The sequence below is a fragment of the Lytechinus pictus genome, chromosome 16 (genome assembly GCF_037042905.1).
Source record: "Lytechinus pictus isolate F3 Inbred chromosome 16, Lp3.0, whole genome shotgun sequence".
Taxonomy (NCBI): domain Eukaryota; kingdom Metazoa; phylum Echinodermata; class Echinoidea; order Temnopleuroida; family Toxopneustidae; genus Lytechinus; species Lytechinus pictus.
This window is the reverse complement of record NC_087260.1, coordinates 16298243-16315165: the sequence shown is the minus strand read 5'-3', so window position 1 is coordinate 16315165 and position 16923 is coordinate 16298243. Positions and strand designations below refer to the sequence as shown.

General features: G+C 35.7%; 1 protein-coding gene across 5 annotated transcripts in view; it reads right to left on the bottom strand.

Annotated features, from left to right (window-relative positions):
- Positions 1–6208, bottom strand: part of LOC129279106 (MLX-interacting protein-like) — a 49263-nt gene extending 43055 nt beyond the window's left edge. For 3 of the 5 annotated variants that reach the window (XM_064110910.1, XM_064110909.1, XM_064110911.1), the window contains exon 1: positions 5758–6195. In XM_064110910.1, coding sequence (XP_063966980.1) covers positions 5758–6107 — 350 coding nt within the window. In that variant the 5' untranslated portion in view covers positions 6108–6195. Of the gene's footprint in view, positions 1–5757 lie in introns of all 5 variants that reach the window. The other 2 variants (XM_064110913.1, XM_064110912.1) reach the window with 1 other exon arrangement.
- Between the last annotated feature and the right edge of the window lie 10715 nt (positions 6209–16923).

Sequence of the window (16923 nt, the reverse complement as noted above, 5' to 3'; positions counted from 1 at the left end):
TTAAGATACAATTGAAGCATCCATTCTCAATGCCAGCATTATTATTAGAACCCAATGAACCACTCAAGTTTATTTGGCCATGCAATATCTTCATGAAGTACAGTGCTGAGGAATATATTGTAAACAGGAATACGTGTATAGCACAACTTCAAAGGCATGACCATTGTTTGAATGACATGCCTCTCTGTTCAAGCAACCATTAGGTTGTAGTTCAACAAAGTGACATGATGCAACATGAAATAGAGATGACCCAAGTTCTCGTGATCATTGCAGGCCTCGAACGTCACCAGTTTAATAGGGGACAGGCAATTTGGGGTTTGGGAGGCACTTTCTCTCAATATTTTTTTTAAGGGCAGCAAGGCAAGTTAGTTAGACTTAGGCTGCGTTTATGCGACCTCAAGCCAGAATCATGATTTGAATCATGATTGAATCATGATTCAAAACACAAACATGAATCACAATATCACAGAATCAGCGTTTAGACGACCTTCATTCCAATGCTGTTTCTCCTCAGATTCGGGCCAATCCAGTGCGCATCACTAGTGCGCAGTTTGACAGAGGAAGTTTTTCGCACGTGTTTCGGCTCTCGAAAAATCATTTGCTTCCAGAATTCAGTCTATACCTCATTTTGTTTACTTCTATCATAGGGTCCATATGCTTCTATTCATCTTGTTAGTTTATCCAAAATGGTGTTCGGAAGTGAATTTCAGGGTAGATCCAATTTAATGTTGATACTGTAGGCCTATACTCAACAACAACTGAGATCATTGTCTGTCCAGTTAATTCATTTACTAGAACTTGAAGTTGAAGACATGACCAAAAAATGAAAAGTAGTGGACGATGCGATGACCATCACAGAACTTGAACATGACAAGAAATGCATAGTACATAATCATGTACATACAATGAGCATATAGAGCACCCTGAGCTTGGCAAGAGTCAAACCGAAAGTAGCCCGACACTACAAGTGAGGTCATAGAATCATGATTGTAATCACGATATCGTTTATTCGAACAATTTCGTACGTGATTCTGCAGAAACGTCTTTCCAAACGCCCCTTTTTTCGTGTTTCATGTTTGTGATTCTAATCATGATTATATTCAATTTCGACTAAACGCAATCGTGATTCTGCAGAATCATGATTTGAATCATGATTCAGATCATGATTCTAGGGTAAAAAAGTGGCGGATAAACGCACCCTTATAGGGGCGCCAAGGCAAAATCAAAGAAATATGAAAGGGCACTTCAGCTTTTTCAGTATTAGATTTTTCAATACTGGTATAAATATCACATTAAATACTGTTATAGCCTACCGACTAATACCATCTCTATTTCAGAGATGATTGTTTACAAGTCGCAGAGGAGCACAAGCAGCTGATCTTTCATTTTTCATTGCTTTATCTTTTTCAATAAGTTACCAAAACGTTAACTTCCAAGATCCTAGTTTTGGAAAAAGATCACAAGAAGTGAAAATGTTTTTTTTTTAAGAACACAGTTTTGCTACTCACAGGATCTTTTCAAAATATTAATACGATATTCATCACGATAAAATTTGTTTCCATGGCAATGACTGCTCAACGAACATGTCACGAGTCTGGCTCATGCTAGCAAGTAGATACATGTACATCTACATTATACATCTGTGCCATGCACAATGCAATCGACTTGCACGAGATCTGGGCATGCGATATATTGATTGCGCAACTAAGGGTGATCCCACATGCATGTGGCGACCTACTGTACAGTAGCTTCATCATGTGCAAGCTCCGAGGGTGGGGGAGGGGGAGGTGCATTTCTAGTTTATTGTGGAGAGGTGTACGATTTGAAAATCGTTCTCTTGCGCAGCAAAGCTCATCACCAAGCCATCAATATTTGTTGTTTTGTATGAGTTTTTATACGTGAAAGGGCATCATGGCAATCTGAAAAGGGACGGCAACAAGCTGCCACAAAGTATCGCAATTTTGAGAACTGGGCCTCGCGGCAAGTTGGGTGGGCATTGCGGCAAATTGCCAGCCGCGTAATTCCACCCCTGACATTGTCAATCAATGTACATGTAGAGCTGCTTGCATACAATGTAATAAAGGCCAACTGCCAGTTGAGTATCACAATATGAACTGGGTTCCAATTTTCCAAAAGAAACTGAGCAAACTTTACAAAGGCACTGCACAAATTCCACTCAGTCACAATGAACAATTATTTTACACCGGCTAGCTTCAATCATGTTTACAAAGCACACGTATCTATAATTAAGAGATTGGTTCAATCACAGAGAGGCTATAGTCCCTCACATCAATTGGTTTTAGCATCCAAAGTCACAAAATGGCAAAAGAAAGACCAATGAAAATGAGATGGGATTAAACAAACTTCAAATTTTTTCAAAAATATATTTCATAGTGATAGGAACTAAGAAGTTAAATTCAAGTTTTATTACTTAGTCAATCACACAGCCATACAAAGATCCCTGGGTGATATCCCTGTAAGCAGGGGGTGGAGGAGATTGGGGTTTGTTGGAACGTGGGGTAAGTTGAAACATTGTAATTTTCATTAATGCCTATAGATAAATTTATGCAATACTGCCCTGATTTATTGCCATTTATCAACAGCCATCCACCATATTACAGAAAGCACATGTGCAACAAGCCTGGTGAAGTTAGAAAGGAATTTTCGTTTTTTCACCTTCTGAGTTATTTTTTTTCTTTCAGAAATATTTTATTATCTCAGAGAAGTTTACGGATCAAGTTGGCCGGTTTGGGGGTATAATAGGGCGTGTTTATCCTTCCATTGCCAGGATAGAATCAGCATTGTCAAACGTCGTTTCAAAACGCCAATCGTAAACATGGTTCTAGAAGTGCTGTTTATACTGTACTTAACTTTTCAGAGGCAAAATCACAATCTCCAGCTGGCTTCGCATTGTAATTTTCGTTGAGCAGGAAAGCGAGGTCAAATTGGGTGCGCCCTTTTTCAAAGTTTTTTTTCCAAGTGTTGTTATGGTCGACTATTATTTAAACATCGAACAATTTCCGATATTTTAGTAAGTGCATTGAGCTACATGTACTTGCGTCTATAGAATTTCCACCATGGTGAGAATAATAGTGAGACAAAATAAAGAATATTATAATAGTATACATAAGAAAATAAGACATCTATTGCTACTGGGGCTCCTGGCTCAGCAATTTGTCACCTCATCATAACTTATGTTTCGCGTTTTTTGTGTGTAAATCTCTCAACATTCATCGTGACAACAAATGAGAAGAGTAGTACTAGTGATAGTACTTAAATTAATAACCACACATGCAAATGTACATTGGTCAGATGAGAGGTAAGTCCCCGTTAGAAATTTTCTCACCAGGCATACACTAAATGACGTCATTAAACACGTTTACGATTGTGGTTCTGTTAATACTTCCCAGGAGCACTGATTCTGGTCAAACGACGTTTTGAAACATACCCTTTTGTGAGTTTACAATCGGCATTCTAAAACGTCGTTTAAATGAAAACATGGACGCAACCGTGTTTTGGACTAATCACGTGTGGAAACGCTGATTCTGGCCTGAAAAGTGGAAGTATAATCACGCCCTAAGCCACTTGTACCAAGCTACAAAATACATGTAATGGGCCATGGTGAAGCCCCTTTTGTGTCCTGTAAGCTTACATATATATAAATGTCACATGGGCCTCTGGGGTTAGTTGGAACAAAATTGAAGGGGCAATTTGGAACATGTTCCAACTTTATACCCAAACATGTATTGTAAAATGTAAATCATGCTTGTTTACATACATGTAGTTTCTCAGTTAGGTCTGAGTGTGCATTTAAAGGGATGGTCCGGGCTGAAAATATTTATATTTTAATACATAGAGTAGAATTCACTGAGCAAAATGCCGAAAATTTCATCAAAATCGGATAACAAATAATAAAGTTATTGAAGTTTAAAGTTTAGCAATATTTTGTGAAAACAGTCGTCATGAATATTCATTAGGTGCTGGTGGGCTGATGACGTCACATCCCCACTTTCCTTTTTCTTATGTTATTACATAAAATCATATTTTTTTCATTATTTCATACTTGTGTGAATAATATGTCTCCCTTATAATATTAAGTTGCAGCTATAAATATCTAATGCACTAAATCAGTTGTCAATCCAATTTTTCTAGTTCTTGGAGGAAAAAATTTGAAAAAACCTAATTTCATATAATAAAATACAAAAGAACAAGTGGGGATGTGACATCATCAGCCCACCTAATGAATATTCATGACAACTATTTTCACAAAATATTGCTAAACTTTAAAATTCAATAACTTTGTTATTTGTTATCCAATTTTGATGAAATTTTCGGCATTTTGCTCAGTGAATTCTACTCTATTTATTGAGCTATAAATACTTTCAGCCCGGACCATCCCTTTAAGGCCTAATGTACATGTAGGTTCTGAATGAATGCAATATTAACCCTAATCAAATTGGGGGGGTGTCAATTTGATTATTTTTACTTTTGTTGGTTCTAACAAATGGATTTATTTTATGCCATTCATGATCGCAAAAGGGTCCCCAAAGTTCATCGGGAAAAAAACCCAAAAAAAAACAAAGGTTAAAAAAAAACAAAGAAAAAAAAAAATTAAATTAAAGGCAAAAACATACACACAAACAAAACTAATTTAGGGCAAATTTTAATTAGCAAATTTCATATGCTTATTTGCATAGTCCTAATTAATTAATTAAAAATATAAACAATTCATTTTTGTCAAGTAAATTTTGAAGAAGTTCATGAAATTGCTGATACATAATTGCATGTAAAATAAAATGCACACAAATAATCTGCAGAATTCTACTACAAAGTTGGCTTGCGTGAGTGGCTGTATAATAAATAACATAAGCTTCAACAAATCAGAAAACACACCTTTAATATTTTGAACTTGAAAAATAAAGCAAATAGGCTAAAACCATGTAATATTACAGTTATAAGTAGTTTTAGAACTTTTAGTATGATTCTTAATTGAACATGCAGTGTTCCAACTTACCCCGTATGAGGTTGGAATGCTTGTGATGGTCTTGTTCAAGGTGGATTTTTTTTTCAGTAATCATTATACCGAGTTAAAAATTTAATGGGGTACATTTGAAGCCCTTACTATGTGCTTTTTAAGCTGATATTGATTGTTTCTCGAATAAAATCTATTTGGATTTTACAAATTACAGCCTTCTTTGTCAAAAATATTCCAACATCTCTCCTAATCTGAAGTTTGCTCTAAAGATATCAAGCTCCAGTGGAGTTTGAAACACATTTTACCATTTGAGGATTTTAATTTGTTTGATTTTATCACATCTCATATTTTCTAATATTATATGGGACGGCTGTTCATCTCAATCTTTAAAGAAATTGTTCTTATTACAACAACGTGCAATTATTACTAAAGTAAACCCAATTATTTAGCACTTAGGCCTAAATAATTCATTCAACCTTTATTCAAAAAATTAAATATATTGAATATTTGAGATTGATCTAGGCCTACATGTAGACCTGTCTAAAAATTTACAACTTGCATATTTATGATTTTTCTTTCTTTCTTTATTCTTCCTTCCTTTCTTTCCTTCCTTCCTTCTTTCTTTCTTTCCTTCTTTCTTTCTGACCAGACGTAAATATCTTCTCAATCTCATAACTTTTCTCTGTAATTGTAAAATTACAAAATTTGTCTTTCTAATCATCACTGAGCTGATATCAATCATTGTGCTGTGGGCCTTATCTTATAACTAGATTAGAACTTACATTATTTGACCAAACTGCAGGGTCATTGAATCAAATAAGTCGATGATAGATTCCTGGCTGTTTGACCTTGACGCCAGTCTCGACCCAGGAGTGGAACCGCATCGTGAACCAGGCAAGGAGCTCGGTGCAGATCGGGGAGAATCGCGGAAACTGCTGGCTGAGAACTCACTAAAGCTCCCGCTGCTCGATTGTCTCGTCCCAGTGCTCTTGCCCGGACTGTGTACACGCACGTCCGAATTGTTGGCATTTTCATTACAGTTTTCTGTCCTTTGCAGCAATTTTGTCTCACAATTCTCGATCTGATCCATTTTAGTCATTTTGTCAAGAGGACAGCCATCTCGCTTTGTCATAATGGTTCCGTTTTGATGATAATTTCCACAAAATAGTGCGGATGCACATGTAGGATGGTCATGTCCTCACCGGAGTCCGCCATGAAGATGGCGATTACGTCACGGCAGCAAATTCCATTTTTCGACAGGGGTATAATTTGGTGATAAGACATTAGTGTGTAAATTAAATGTTTCTTGTCATTAAGCCGAATAATTTACACCAATTAAGAAACATATATATTCCAAAATAAGAATTGATTGGATTTTTAGCCATGATAAACTTGTTATCAAAAGAATCTGGCTTTAAAAAACAAATTAACAATGATTTACTTTCCCAGTGACGAATGGAATAAACCACTCGAGAGCCTTTCTTTAATTCTTTCTTTCTTTCTTCCTTCCTTCCTTCCTTCCTTCTTTCTTTCCTTCTTTCTTTCCTTCTTTCTTTCTTTCTTTCTTTCTTTCTTTCTTTCTTTCTTTCTTTCTTTCTTTCTTTCTTTCTTTCTTTCTTCCTTCCTTCCTTCCTTCCTTCCTTCCTTCTTTCTTTCCTTCTTTCTTTCCTTCTTTCTTTCTTTCTTTCTTTCTGACCAGACGTAAATATCTTCTCATAACTTTTCTCTGCACAAAAATTAAAGTAAATTCTTCTTACTAATCATCATTAATATTAATGCTGTAATACTAGTAATTTAGGCATATAAGGCATATAAGGCATTTCTGTGTCAACGCAGCTCAATATGGGGGGGGGGGGTGAATCACCCATACCGACTAGGGAGTGGTAGGCCTTGACTGACCACCCACCCTCAAAATTTATAAAGTAAATAGAAATATAATTATACGCGTACGTACTGATTTGTAACTTGTAAGTAAATGCTGTCATAGACATCCTAGACGTATACCAGGTTTAAAATAATCATATCCAATTAAATAGAGTAGAATTCACTGAGCAAAATGCTGAAATTTCATCAAAATTTGTTAAAATTAACAAAGATATTGAATTTTAAACTTTAGCAATATTTTGTGAGAACAGTTATATATGCACGTCGTCATGATTATTCATTACCGTGGGCTGATGATGTCATATCCACACTTTTCCTTTTTCTCATGTATATGAAATAACAAGAAAATACTTCATATTTTCATACAAGTCATGTGTGTATGATGTATCTCCCATTGAAAAATAATGAGTGCACTGAATACCTAATGCATTAAATCAGTTGTCTATCAAATTTTTAGTTCTTGGAGGACAACATTTCAATAAACACAATTTTATATAATGAAATACAAAGAAACAAATGGGATATGACATCACTTTGCTCACTGAATATTCATGAAGACATTCAAAGAACTATTTCAAAGAAATAATACAAATCATGAAAATGTCCTAACTTTGCTATTCCTTGTCCAAATTTGATGAAATTTTCATTATTGTGTTTGTCTGATTTTTCTTTATCTTTCTAAATCATAATATTTTCAACCTGGAGTACCCATTTAAACTCTAATGCTCTAAAATACAAATTTAACTCTTCAAAACTTTACATTTTCTCGGTTGTTGTTAGTTCCATCAGCACCACATCAGGGTTGACGTCACATGGGGGGCAGAGCACTGACCCGCTCTAGGGGCGGGGGCAGAGGTATCCCCCCATTATTCTTCATGTAGTAAAATAATAGAAGAAAGAAGGATACAAAAATCAGAAGAATGGGAAAAGGGGAAAGGGAGTTTAATAATCAGTTCGAAATGACATCACCTTCATTTTGCCCCATACTCAGGGGCCGTCCCTGTAGCCTACATTCCTAGGTTTTCATATTCGCTACCGGGCTGACATTTTCTTATATATACTTTTTACCAAGTATAGATGATAGCTTTATCAAATGATTAGTATCCGCAGACATGTTCAAATTTAATACAGGGATGTGAGTAGTCTACTTAATTGCAATAGGCATATCACCAGTGGCGTTACAGGTTGGGGGGCTTGCCCCCCCCCCCTCCACCAATTTTTCACGACCAAGAAAAAAAAAGAGAAAGGAAAAGAGAGAAGGGTGAAATATGATATTATTTTGTTTAATCATGCCAAAATCTATCACAATCACAACATTGGATTTATGTAATAAAGATATCGGAATTTTGGCTCGCTCATTTCGCTCACTACCAACTTTTTTTTAATGTTACTGCATATCACCATAATAAGCACTGTGATGAATATTGGCTATATAAACATCCACCTGATTTAATATGGATGTTACAGGTTTCAGGGGCCGCGGAAGCGGGGGGGGGGGCTGGGAGGCTTCAGCCCCCCTTTTTTTCCAAAACCGTGTACAAAAACGTAAAATTAGGCAGACATGTTTTGGCTCAGCCCCCCCCCCCCCCCAACACTTTGAAAACCTTTTCGCGGCCCCTGTGTTTATCAAAGAGTGAATCTTGCACTTCGTGCTGAATTTGAAATAAACAACTGGATAAAAACACACACAGATAAATAATAATGATAATAATAACGTTTTATTTACCCATGCAGGGTAGCCCACTGCATGCAATCATAAGACTGCTCTTCCAGCGGGCCCTGCATAATTATAATACATGTATGTTATCATTACCCTTCTCCAGTCTAAATGCTGAGCGCCAAGCAAGAAGGCTGAAGGTTCCATTTTTATTAGTCTTTGGTATGACTCGGCCGGGGATCGAACCCACAACCTTCCGTTCATGAGGCGGACGCTCTACCACTGAGCCATGCACCATGCCCAGATACAAAAATATTTTTAATATTCCGAGGAAAATAAAAAAATTCTTCTATTCCAATTTTTTATATGAATGTATAAAAAAATATAGCAATATATCAAACAAGCAAACAAATTACTGAGAATTCCATCGAAATCGGATGAAAAAAAAAGAAGTTCCTGAATAGAAGGGTTTTGGTACCCGTTCGATATGATGGCGCTCTTCACTATATAATGCAGCTGTGCTGGTGCTGTTTAATACAGCACAGCTGCATTGGAGAGATGACAAACTTTTTCCACCCATCTGGCTGTTTCCTTGAAGGGTAATGGCGGCATCACTGGTGGATCCATTCCACGGGGAAGGGGGGGGGGGCAAAGCCGGCCCGTGCCCCCCCCCCCCTTGAGAGGCGCAATTAAAATTTGTAATGTAAAAATGTCATTAAAACAGAAGTGTGCCCTCCCCTTTTGAAAATGAAATTTGTCTAATTTTTCCTCGGGAAAATGTGCCCCCTTACTGGAAAATCCCAGATCCGCCCCTGGGCGGCATGAAGGCGGGGGGGGGGGGGGGAAAGAGGTTACAAGATCCATGTCATTTTTAATAGTTTTGCTTTTTCTTCCCCTTTCTCTTTCTCCCCGGCCGTTTCCTTGTTTTTTTTTCTCTACTATATACAGTGCGTATAAAAAAAAAATTTACACTTAGAAAAAAATCCTTTTAAATTATACAGTTGTAATATCCTGAAAAATTTTCCACATTTTAACATTGGTATCCATTTAAGCAAATGACGATATAACTGTCGTAAAATATTTCCGCTTGAGTGAGCACCACTTACTTTTGAAAAGCTAGTGAAAAATGATTTGCGCAGAACCTTGAAATAGTTATGCGAATAAAAGTAGACCTTAATCATGAAGAACACGTGGAATTTAGCTAGTAAAATTGATTTAAAGATATCTTTTCCCTTTTTAACTTGTTTCCTTGCCCAAAACACTTCGAATTTTGCATTGCGCCCCATCCCACACACCAAGGCCATCGTGACGATATTTGCTTTACACTGAGCTGCATGATTTACATGACTGGCTTAGGCTTGATTTTCATTTTGTTAATCATTGTCAAGCTTGGAAAAAGTATTAAATGAAAAATGAAATGTAAACCCACTTTAAATGATAAAAACTTAGTGAAAAATGATGGAGATGTCTGATATAAACTTTTGTTCAGATTCAGTTATGTCCTCAGATCCAGCTGGCACAAAATGGGTAAAGGTTGTGCTTACTAAGTGTTTAAATTTCAATTTAGTTGATAAAATTGTTACAAAATGCTTGAATGTATCTGTTTTATTTCAATTGACTAAAAGTGCAAGGGAAATGTATGAGAAATGTTTCGCATAGAGTAAGTTTAATTTAGCCCTTTCCCCTTGACACAGCGTGAAAACGAGCATTTTTGCGCAAACAGATCTCAGCGAGCTTTACAAAAATGGACAGTGCTCACTCAAGACTTAGTGTAACATTTGGTCAAAACTTTTACTTTCATTGGATAGATGAGACCCAAACCCAATATTATATGTGAAAAAAATACCCACATGTTGTATATTTTTTAATTCCCAGGGTTTTTTCAAAGTGTAAACTTTTTTTTTGATACGCACTGTATAAAGCTCCTACTGGAAGACTAATTTGGGAGCTGTTGCCCCATGCCTCGGAGACGTCGGAGTGATTCTCCCTAACTGGGTAGCCAAGATAGGGGTAGCTCATTAGGATAGAAAAGCTTCCAATCGATTTAATAAAGAATCGAGCATCAAAATTTATAATAATCATTTGATCGTCCAGACATTTATTGACAATAGTAGCAAATCTATTGGACATTGTGAAATTTTCCCTTTCTCACATCCACCAGCTTTTGCTGAATCAACCTGTATGCAGCCATCATGTGCATAGGCCCTATGCAACCATGCATTATGTGATTATACCAGCACGCATGCAGTATATCCATTATGGCACCACCCTTTGGTTGTACATGACATTATGTGCTAATTTATCATCCTTTTCACGAACCATCCTTATGTTTTCAGAGGTCATGAACTAATTTTGAGAAACTTGTGTTTAATTTCTAGCTTTTAGAATTTAATTTTTATTTTGAATACCAACACAAGTGATCGATCAAGAAAAATAAAAGACAGAAATTTTACGAGATATTCAACAATTGACATCTCATTAGATTTAACAAATTAAAATTATTATTTGATTCTGTATTGACTCTGACCTCTGAGACACTTCGTGATGTCGATGACCAATTATATCAATATATATATAAATGTATATTTTTATTCGATAGGATCGAAACCTTTATTTTGTATCTTTATTATTTCAGTGCCACTGATACTTTGTGTTTAAAAGGTTCCTTCGCATACAAATCATGGCTGAGACACTCAGAAATAAGAGTGTTCATTACATTTCGATTATGAATATTCATTATCAGGTTCAGGTTGTAGGATTTCAATTCTACAATCATCACCTCCATCATCATTGTCATCATTGTCATCTTTTTCATCATCATCTTTTTCATCATCATCATCATCATCATAATCACCAACAGCAAATTCGATTTCACATTCATCCTTTATTAGTTTTTTTAAACTTCATCCTCTCTTCATCTCATCACCATTACTACCACCATCTTTCTGTTATGACACAGAAAATTTACACACAAATCACATATCATACCAATAATCTTAAGTTTTTGGTAATATCAAATTATCCTCCTGAGTAATGACATGGACATTTTTTCTATTTTCAATACAAACAATATATCATCTGATAATAACTATTACTCAACCGAAGATTTTACTTCTAGATTTAGAGACATGGAACATAAATTCAGTTTGCTTCATATTAATGCTCGTAGTTTGAACAAAAATTTTGAGTCATTGGAATCATTACTTTTCACTTTAAACAATTTCAAATTTTCCATTATTGGTGTCACGGAAACATGGCTTCACAATACTTCACCTAATATATTCAGTTTGGAAAACTATAATCTCATTAGGCGTGACCGGGAAGATCAAAGAGGAGGAGGTGTAGCATTTTACATCAGTGAACATTTACAATTTAAAGTAAGGAAAGAAATATCATTAAAACAGAGTGAAACTTTATTCATAGAAATCACGAAGCCAAAAAGCAAAAATATAATTATTGGATTGATTTACAGACCCCCTCATGATAAAGTAAATTTATTTTGTGAAGACCTTGAAACGTGCCTTCATACTATTAGAAAAGAAGAAAAACAAATATATTTAATGGGTGATTTTAACATCAACCTGTTATCCCAAAATAATGAACATGATTTATTCCTACACACAATGCATTCATTTGGCTATTATCCCCATATAGATAAACCGACCAGAATTGATAGCCATTCATCAACACTTATCGACAACATTTTTTCAAATATATTAAACAGAGATATTACCAGCGGATTGTTAATATCTGATATATCGGATCATTTGCCGGTTTTTTCATTTTGCGATAATGATATTTCAAAAGAAAATATACTCAAATCGACAATGTATAGAAAAGAATCTCAAAATAACATTGAATCGTTTAAAAGGGATCTTGCTATTGAAGGATGGTTGGATGTATTTAATGAGTCTAATTCAAACATTGCATACACAAATTTTAACAATAAATTGCAAACATTTTACGAGAAAAATTTTCCTCTGATACCACTGGTCAAAAGAAAGAAGGCAAAAATGCCATGGATTTCTAAAGCAATTTTAAGATCCATACGTACCCGAAATAAACTTTACAAGGCATTTTTAAAGAACCCTTCTATTCAAAACAAAAATAAATACAAAACTTATAGAAATAGACTAACCAATACAATTCGAGCTTCTCGCAAATTATTTTATTCCGAGAAGCTTTACAAAGTCAAATCAAACATGAAAGCAACATGGGAGATTATAAATGATTTGATTGGCAAGAAACCCAAAATATTACCCAAAGATAATTTCACAGCTCATGATGTTGCGATAAATTCAGAAGATGTAGCTGATACCTTTAATTCCTTTTTTGTTAACTTAGGACCCTCATTGGCAAACAAACTTGACAGAACTTATGAAAATTTTGGAAAATTTCTTCCCACACCCATTAACACTTCTTTATTCTTTAACCCAACAAATATTCAGGAATTAATTGAAATAACAAAAAATCTCAAATCAAGCAAATCACAGGGAATTGATAGAATTAGTACTTTCCTTCTTAAGCAGATCATACACTATATTGCCTCTCCTTTGTGTCATATTTTTAATCTGTCGATTAGCACCGGATTATGTCCTGATTCCCTAAAAATTGCAAAGGTAAATCCTGTTTTAAAAAAAGACAATCCGCATGAAATAACAAATTACAGGCCTATTTCTATTCTTCCCAGCATTTCCAAAATATTAGAGAAGATTATTTACAATAGACTTTATAAGTTTCTAGATACTTTTCATTTTCTAAATTCTAACCAATATGGATTCAGGAAAGGACATTCGACTGATCAGGCGTTAATACAAATATACGATAAAATTACAAATGCAATGGCAAAAAAAGAACATATAATAGGCGTATTCATGGACTTAAGCAAAGCCTTTGACACTCTTGACCACCAGATATTACTTAAAAAACTTGAAAATTGTGGAATTCGCGGAATTACACTATCTTGGTTTAAGAGTTATTTGTCCAATAGAAAACAATATGTAATTCACAATAATATTCCTTCTGATTTTCAGTTAATACAATGCGGAGTTCCACAAGGATCAATCCTAGGCCCCTTGCTTTTTTTAATATATATCAATGATTTGACTTCTGTAACACCTTTATTATCATATGTATTATTTGCAGATGACACCAACATTTTTTGTTCACATAATAGCTTAGAAACTTTAGTAGATATAATTAACCGTGAATTACCAAAACTATCTTTGTGGTTTAAGTGTAATAAGCTTTCACTCAATATAGATAAAACAAACTTTATATATTTCAAGCATACACACTCACATGATAACGAATTTCCTTACAATATAAACATAGACAATACTCCTCTCAAAAGGAAAAGAGAAACAAAGTTTTTAGGTGTCACAATAGATGAAAATTTAAATTGGAATGAACATGTACGTTGTATAACTACTAGTATTTCTAGAAACGTTGGTATACTTTACAAAATGAAAAACATTATTCCACATACAACTCTTGTCATACTCTACAATTCATTAATATTGCCTTATATATCATATTGCAACATAGTTTGGGCAACATGTGCAAAAACTAAAATTAATACAATATACTTATTACAGAAAAAAGCAATTCGAATCTGTACTGATTCCCAATATTTATCACACACAAATCCATTATTCCATAAACTAAAGACTCTAACAGTATTTGACATAAATACTCTTCAAAGCTTACTACTTATGTTTAAGTACGTACATAACATGCTCCCACCTTCATTCCACAATTTTTATACTCTGAATACATCAATTCATTCTTACCCTACCCGTAACTCTTCAAATTTCCATTTAATCAACCCTAAATTGCTTATTGCGCAGAGATCCATAAGACACCATGGTCCAGATTTGTGGAACTCTCTACCAGAGCCTGTAAAACAATCTTCGTCTCTTCACTCATTTAAGGCAAACGTTAAATCTATGTTATTATCAGAATATTTGAAGTAAAATTTCTGTGTCATATCCTTTTTATCGTGAATTTATTCCTCCTTCAATTTAGTCATTACCAATATCTTCATCATGACCACCATCATCTCCATGGCCTTCATCATCATCATCATCATCATATCACCGTCACCCTCAGCTTTATCATCTTCATACTATAATATTGCATGAATTCATGTTTCGTATTTGAAAATGTATGCCCATTCTGCTTTATAAATGTATTAATTAATTCAATTAGTATAAGTTTGGGATTGTCATTTTTTTCAAGCAATCTGCTTATGATGACAATCCTTCTCCTGCAAATTGTGAATATCATATAATTAATCATTTTTGTCTGAAATTATCTTGTTAATACTCTTTATTTATGATTCATGCCAAAAATGCTAGCATATTATGTTTATTATGTTATGAAAAATGTATTATACGAATGTTATGGATGCAGAAGAAAACAATAAATCAAAATCAAATCAAAATCAAAATACAACCACAAATAACGTCTTTGTGCAGTACAGTACGTTGATCAACAATTTTTTTTTATTTTTGCATTATAATTGATTTTATTTCATGTCAGGGGCAGCACCAGGGTTTTTGACAGGGGATTGCCCCTTTTTGTTCCTCTTACCCCCCCCCCCCACTACTTTAAACAATTTGGGGTAATCCGCCCCTATACACTCACATAATAGCTGCCCACGTACTCCGGATCTGAAATAGGTCGACCATCTCCGCAACGCATGTAATTATACGAACTAGAAAAAAAAAACGATCGAATTTGAATTATTTTTTTATTTGTTGATAATGTTGCATGGGCATGGTGTTGAGAACTTTAGGTAGTTCAGCTGACACGCCGCCCCTCAACCTGAAGCAAAATAGAAAAAAAAATAAGAAGAGGGTTCAGACCGGCCTGCCGGTGAGCAGGGTAATCACCCGCTTGCCAAAATAAGAAGCGGGGGGGGGGGGACTGTGTTATTAACTCCTGCCCATAATTGTGATGATTAATTTCAAGTTGTTGCTATATCAGGAAAAGCTTCTACATGTAACTGAACTGAACAGCAGTGGCGTACCTAGGATTTTCCAAAGGGGGGGGGGGGGTAATTTCGTCCGCAAAAAAAAAAGGTCTTCAATTAAACCGCAAGTAAAGGACATTTCACACCAGAAAAAAATTGACAAGCAAAAAAAAGTCTTACAACCGCAAGTAAAGGACATTTCGCACCAGAAAAAAATTGACAAGCAAAAAAAAAAAAAAAAAAAAAAGGTCTTCAAAGTTCAAAGGAGGGGCCCACTTAGCTCGTCAGGGATCAGTTTTGACTCGTCAGGGGGGCAGAGATATGTCCCTTGCATGTGTTGTGACTCATCATGGGGGCAGTCTGCCCCCCCCCCCCCCCTTAGGTACGCTAATGCCGAACAGTAAACTAATCCAACTTCTTGACTGACAATTGGACTCGGGGCGGGGCCAAGAGAGAAGTAGGACCCTCTTCCTTTTCTCCTTTTTCTTAATAAAAAGTCCTTCTTCCCCCCTTGTTCTCTTTTTCCCCGTGCCCTATAAGGCAGGGACTCGGGACTCGGGACTCGGAGTAAGCTCATTCGCTCCATACACAGGTATTTTATTGTATTATCAACTTATTGCCATTTAACAAAAAAGAATGAAAAAAAAAAGATGCAGGCCTATTACACTCTTCTCTCATTTGATGACTAAACGTAGGTCCATGTCCATCAACTACTTGCTGGACAAGAATAATATATAGGCCTATAGTACTCGACCTAACAATGGGGGTATATAGGTGCAGGGCCTAGGGGTGGGGCGCGACCATTATATGCAGCATAATATTAATAAAGCAATACAGCATAATAAAGCAACATTGATAATAAAATTTGAGAGAGAAGATCTCTCGTTTCATTTTCTGTGGATGAAATAGGGAAGAAAAAACACACAAACCTATCGATCTTCCCTTTTAATTCTCCCTTCATGTCTCGCCCAACCCCCCCCCCCCTGTTGATTTTTGTAAAAAAAATCTTTGATTTTTAATTTTTTTTTTTTTGGGGGTGTACACCACTCGGCCCACCGCCCTAGCCGCCTGGCTCCTATTAATAAGGGTCTGAAAAAAAATATGCGTGGGGTTCGAGCCCCCTCCACCCCCTCCCCCCTCCCCCCTCCCCCCTCCCCCCTCCCCCCTCCCCCCTCCACTCACACCCCGGACCCAAACTTGGAATTTGATAGTTGCACTTGCAGTTTGCCCATTTATGATCCTCAATATCAAACAAAACGTACGACAAACGGGGAAGTACCCCGGGGAAGTACAATTTTTTGGATGAAAGTAAAAAAAAAAAAGACAAAAGTTGAAAAGAATAGACTTCCAAGTATTTTCTAGATTCTTGATGCATGTACACCACTATATCCCACCGTGGCTAAGAAAACGTTCTCTTATTGGTCAATGTAA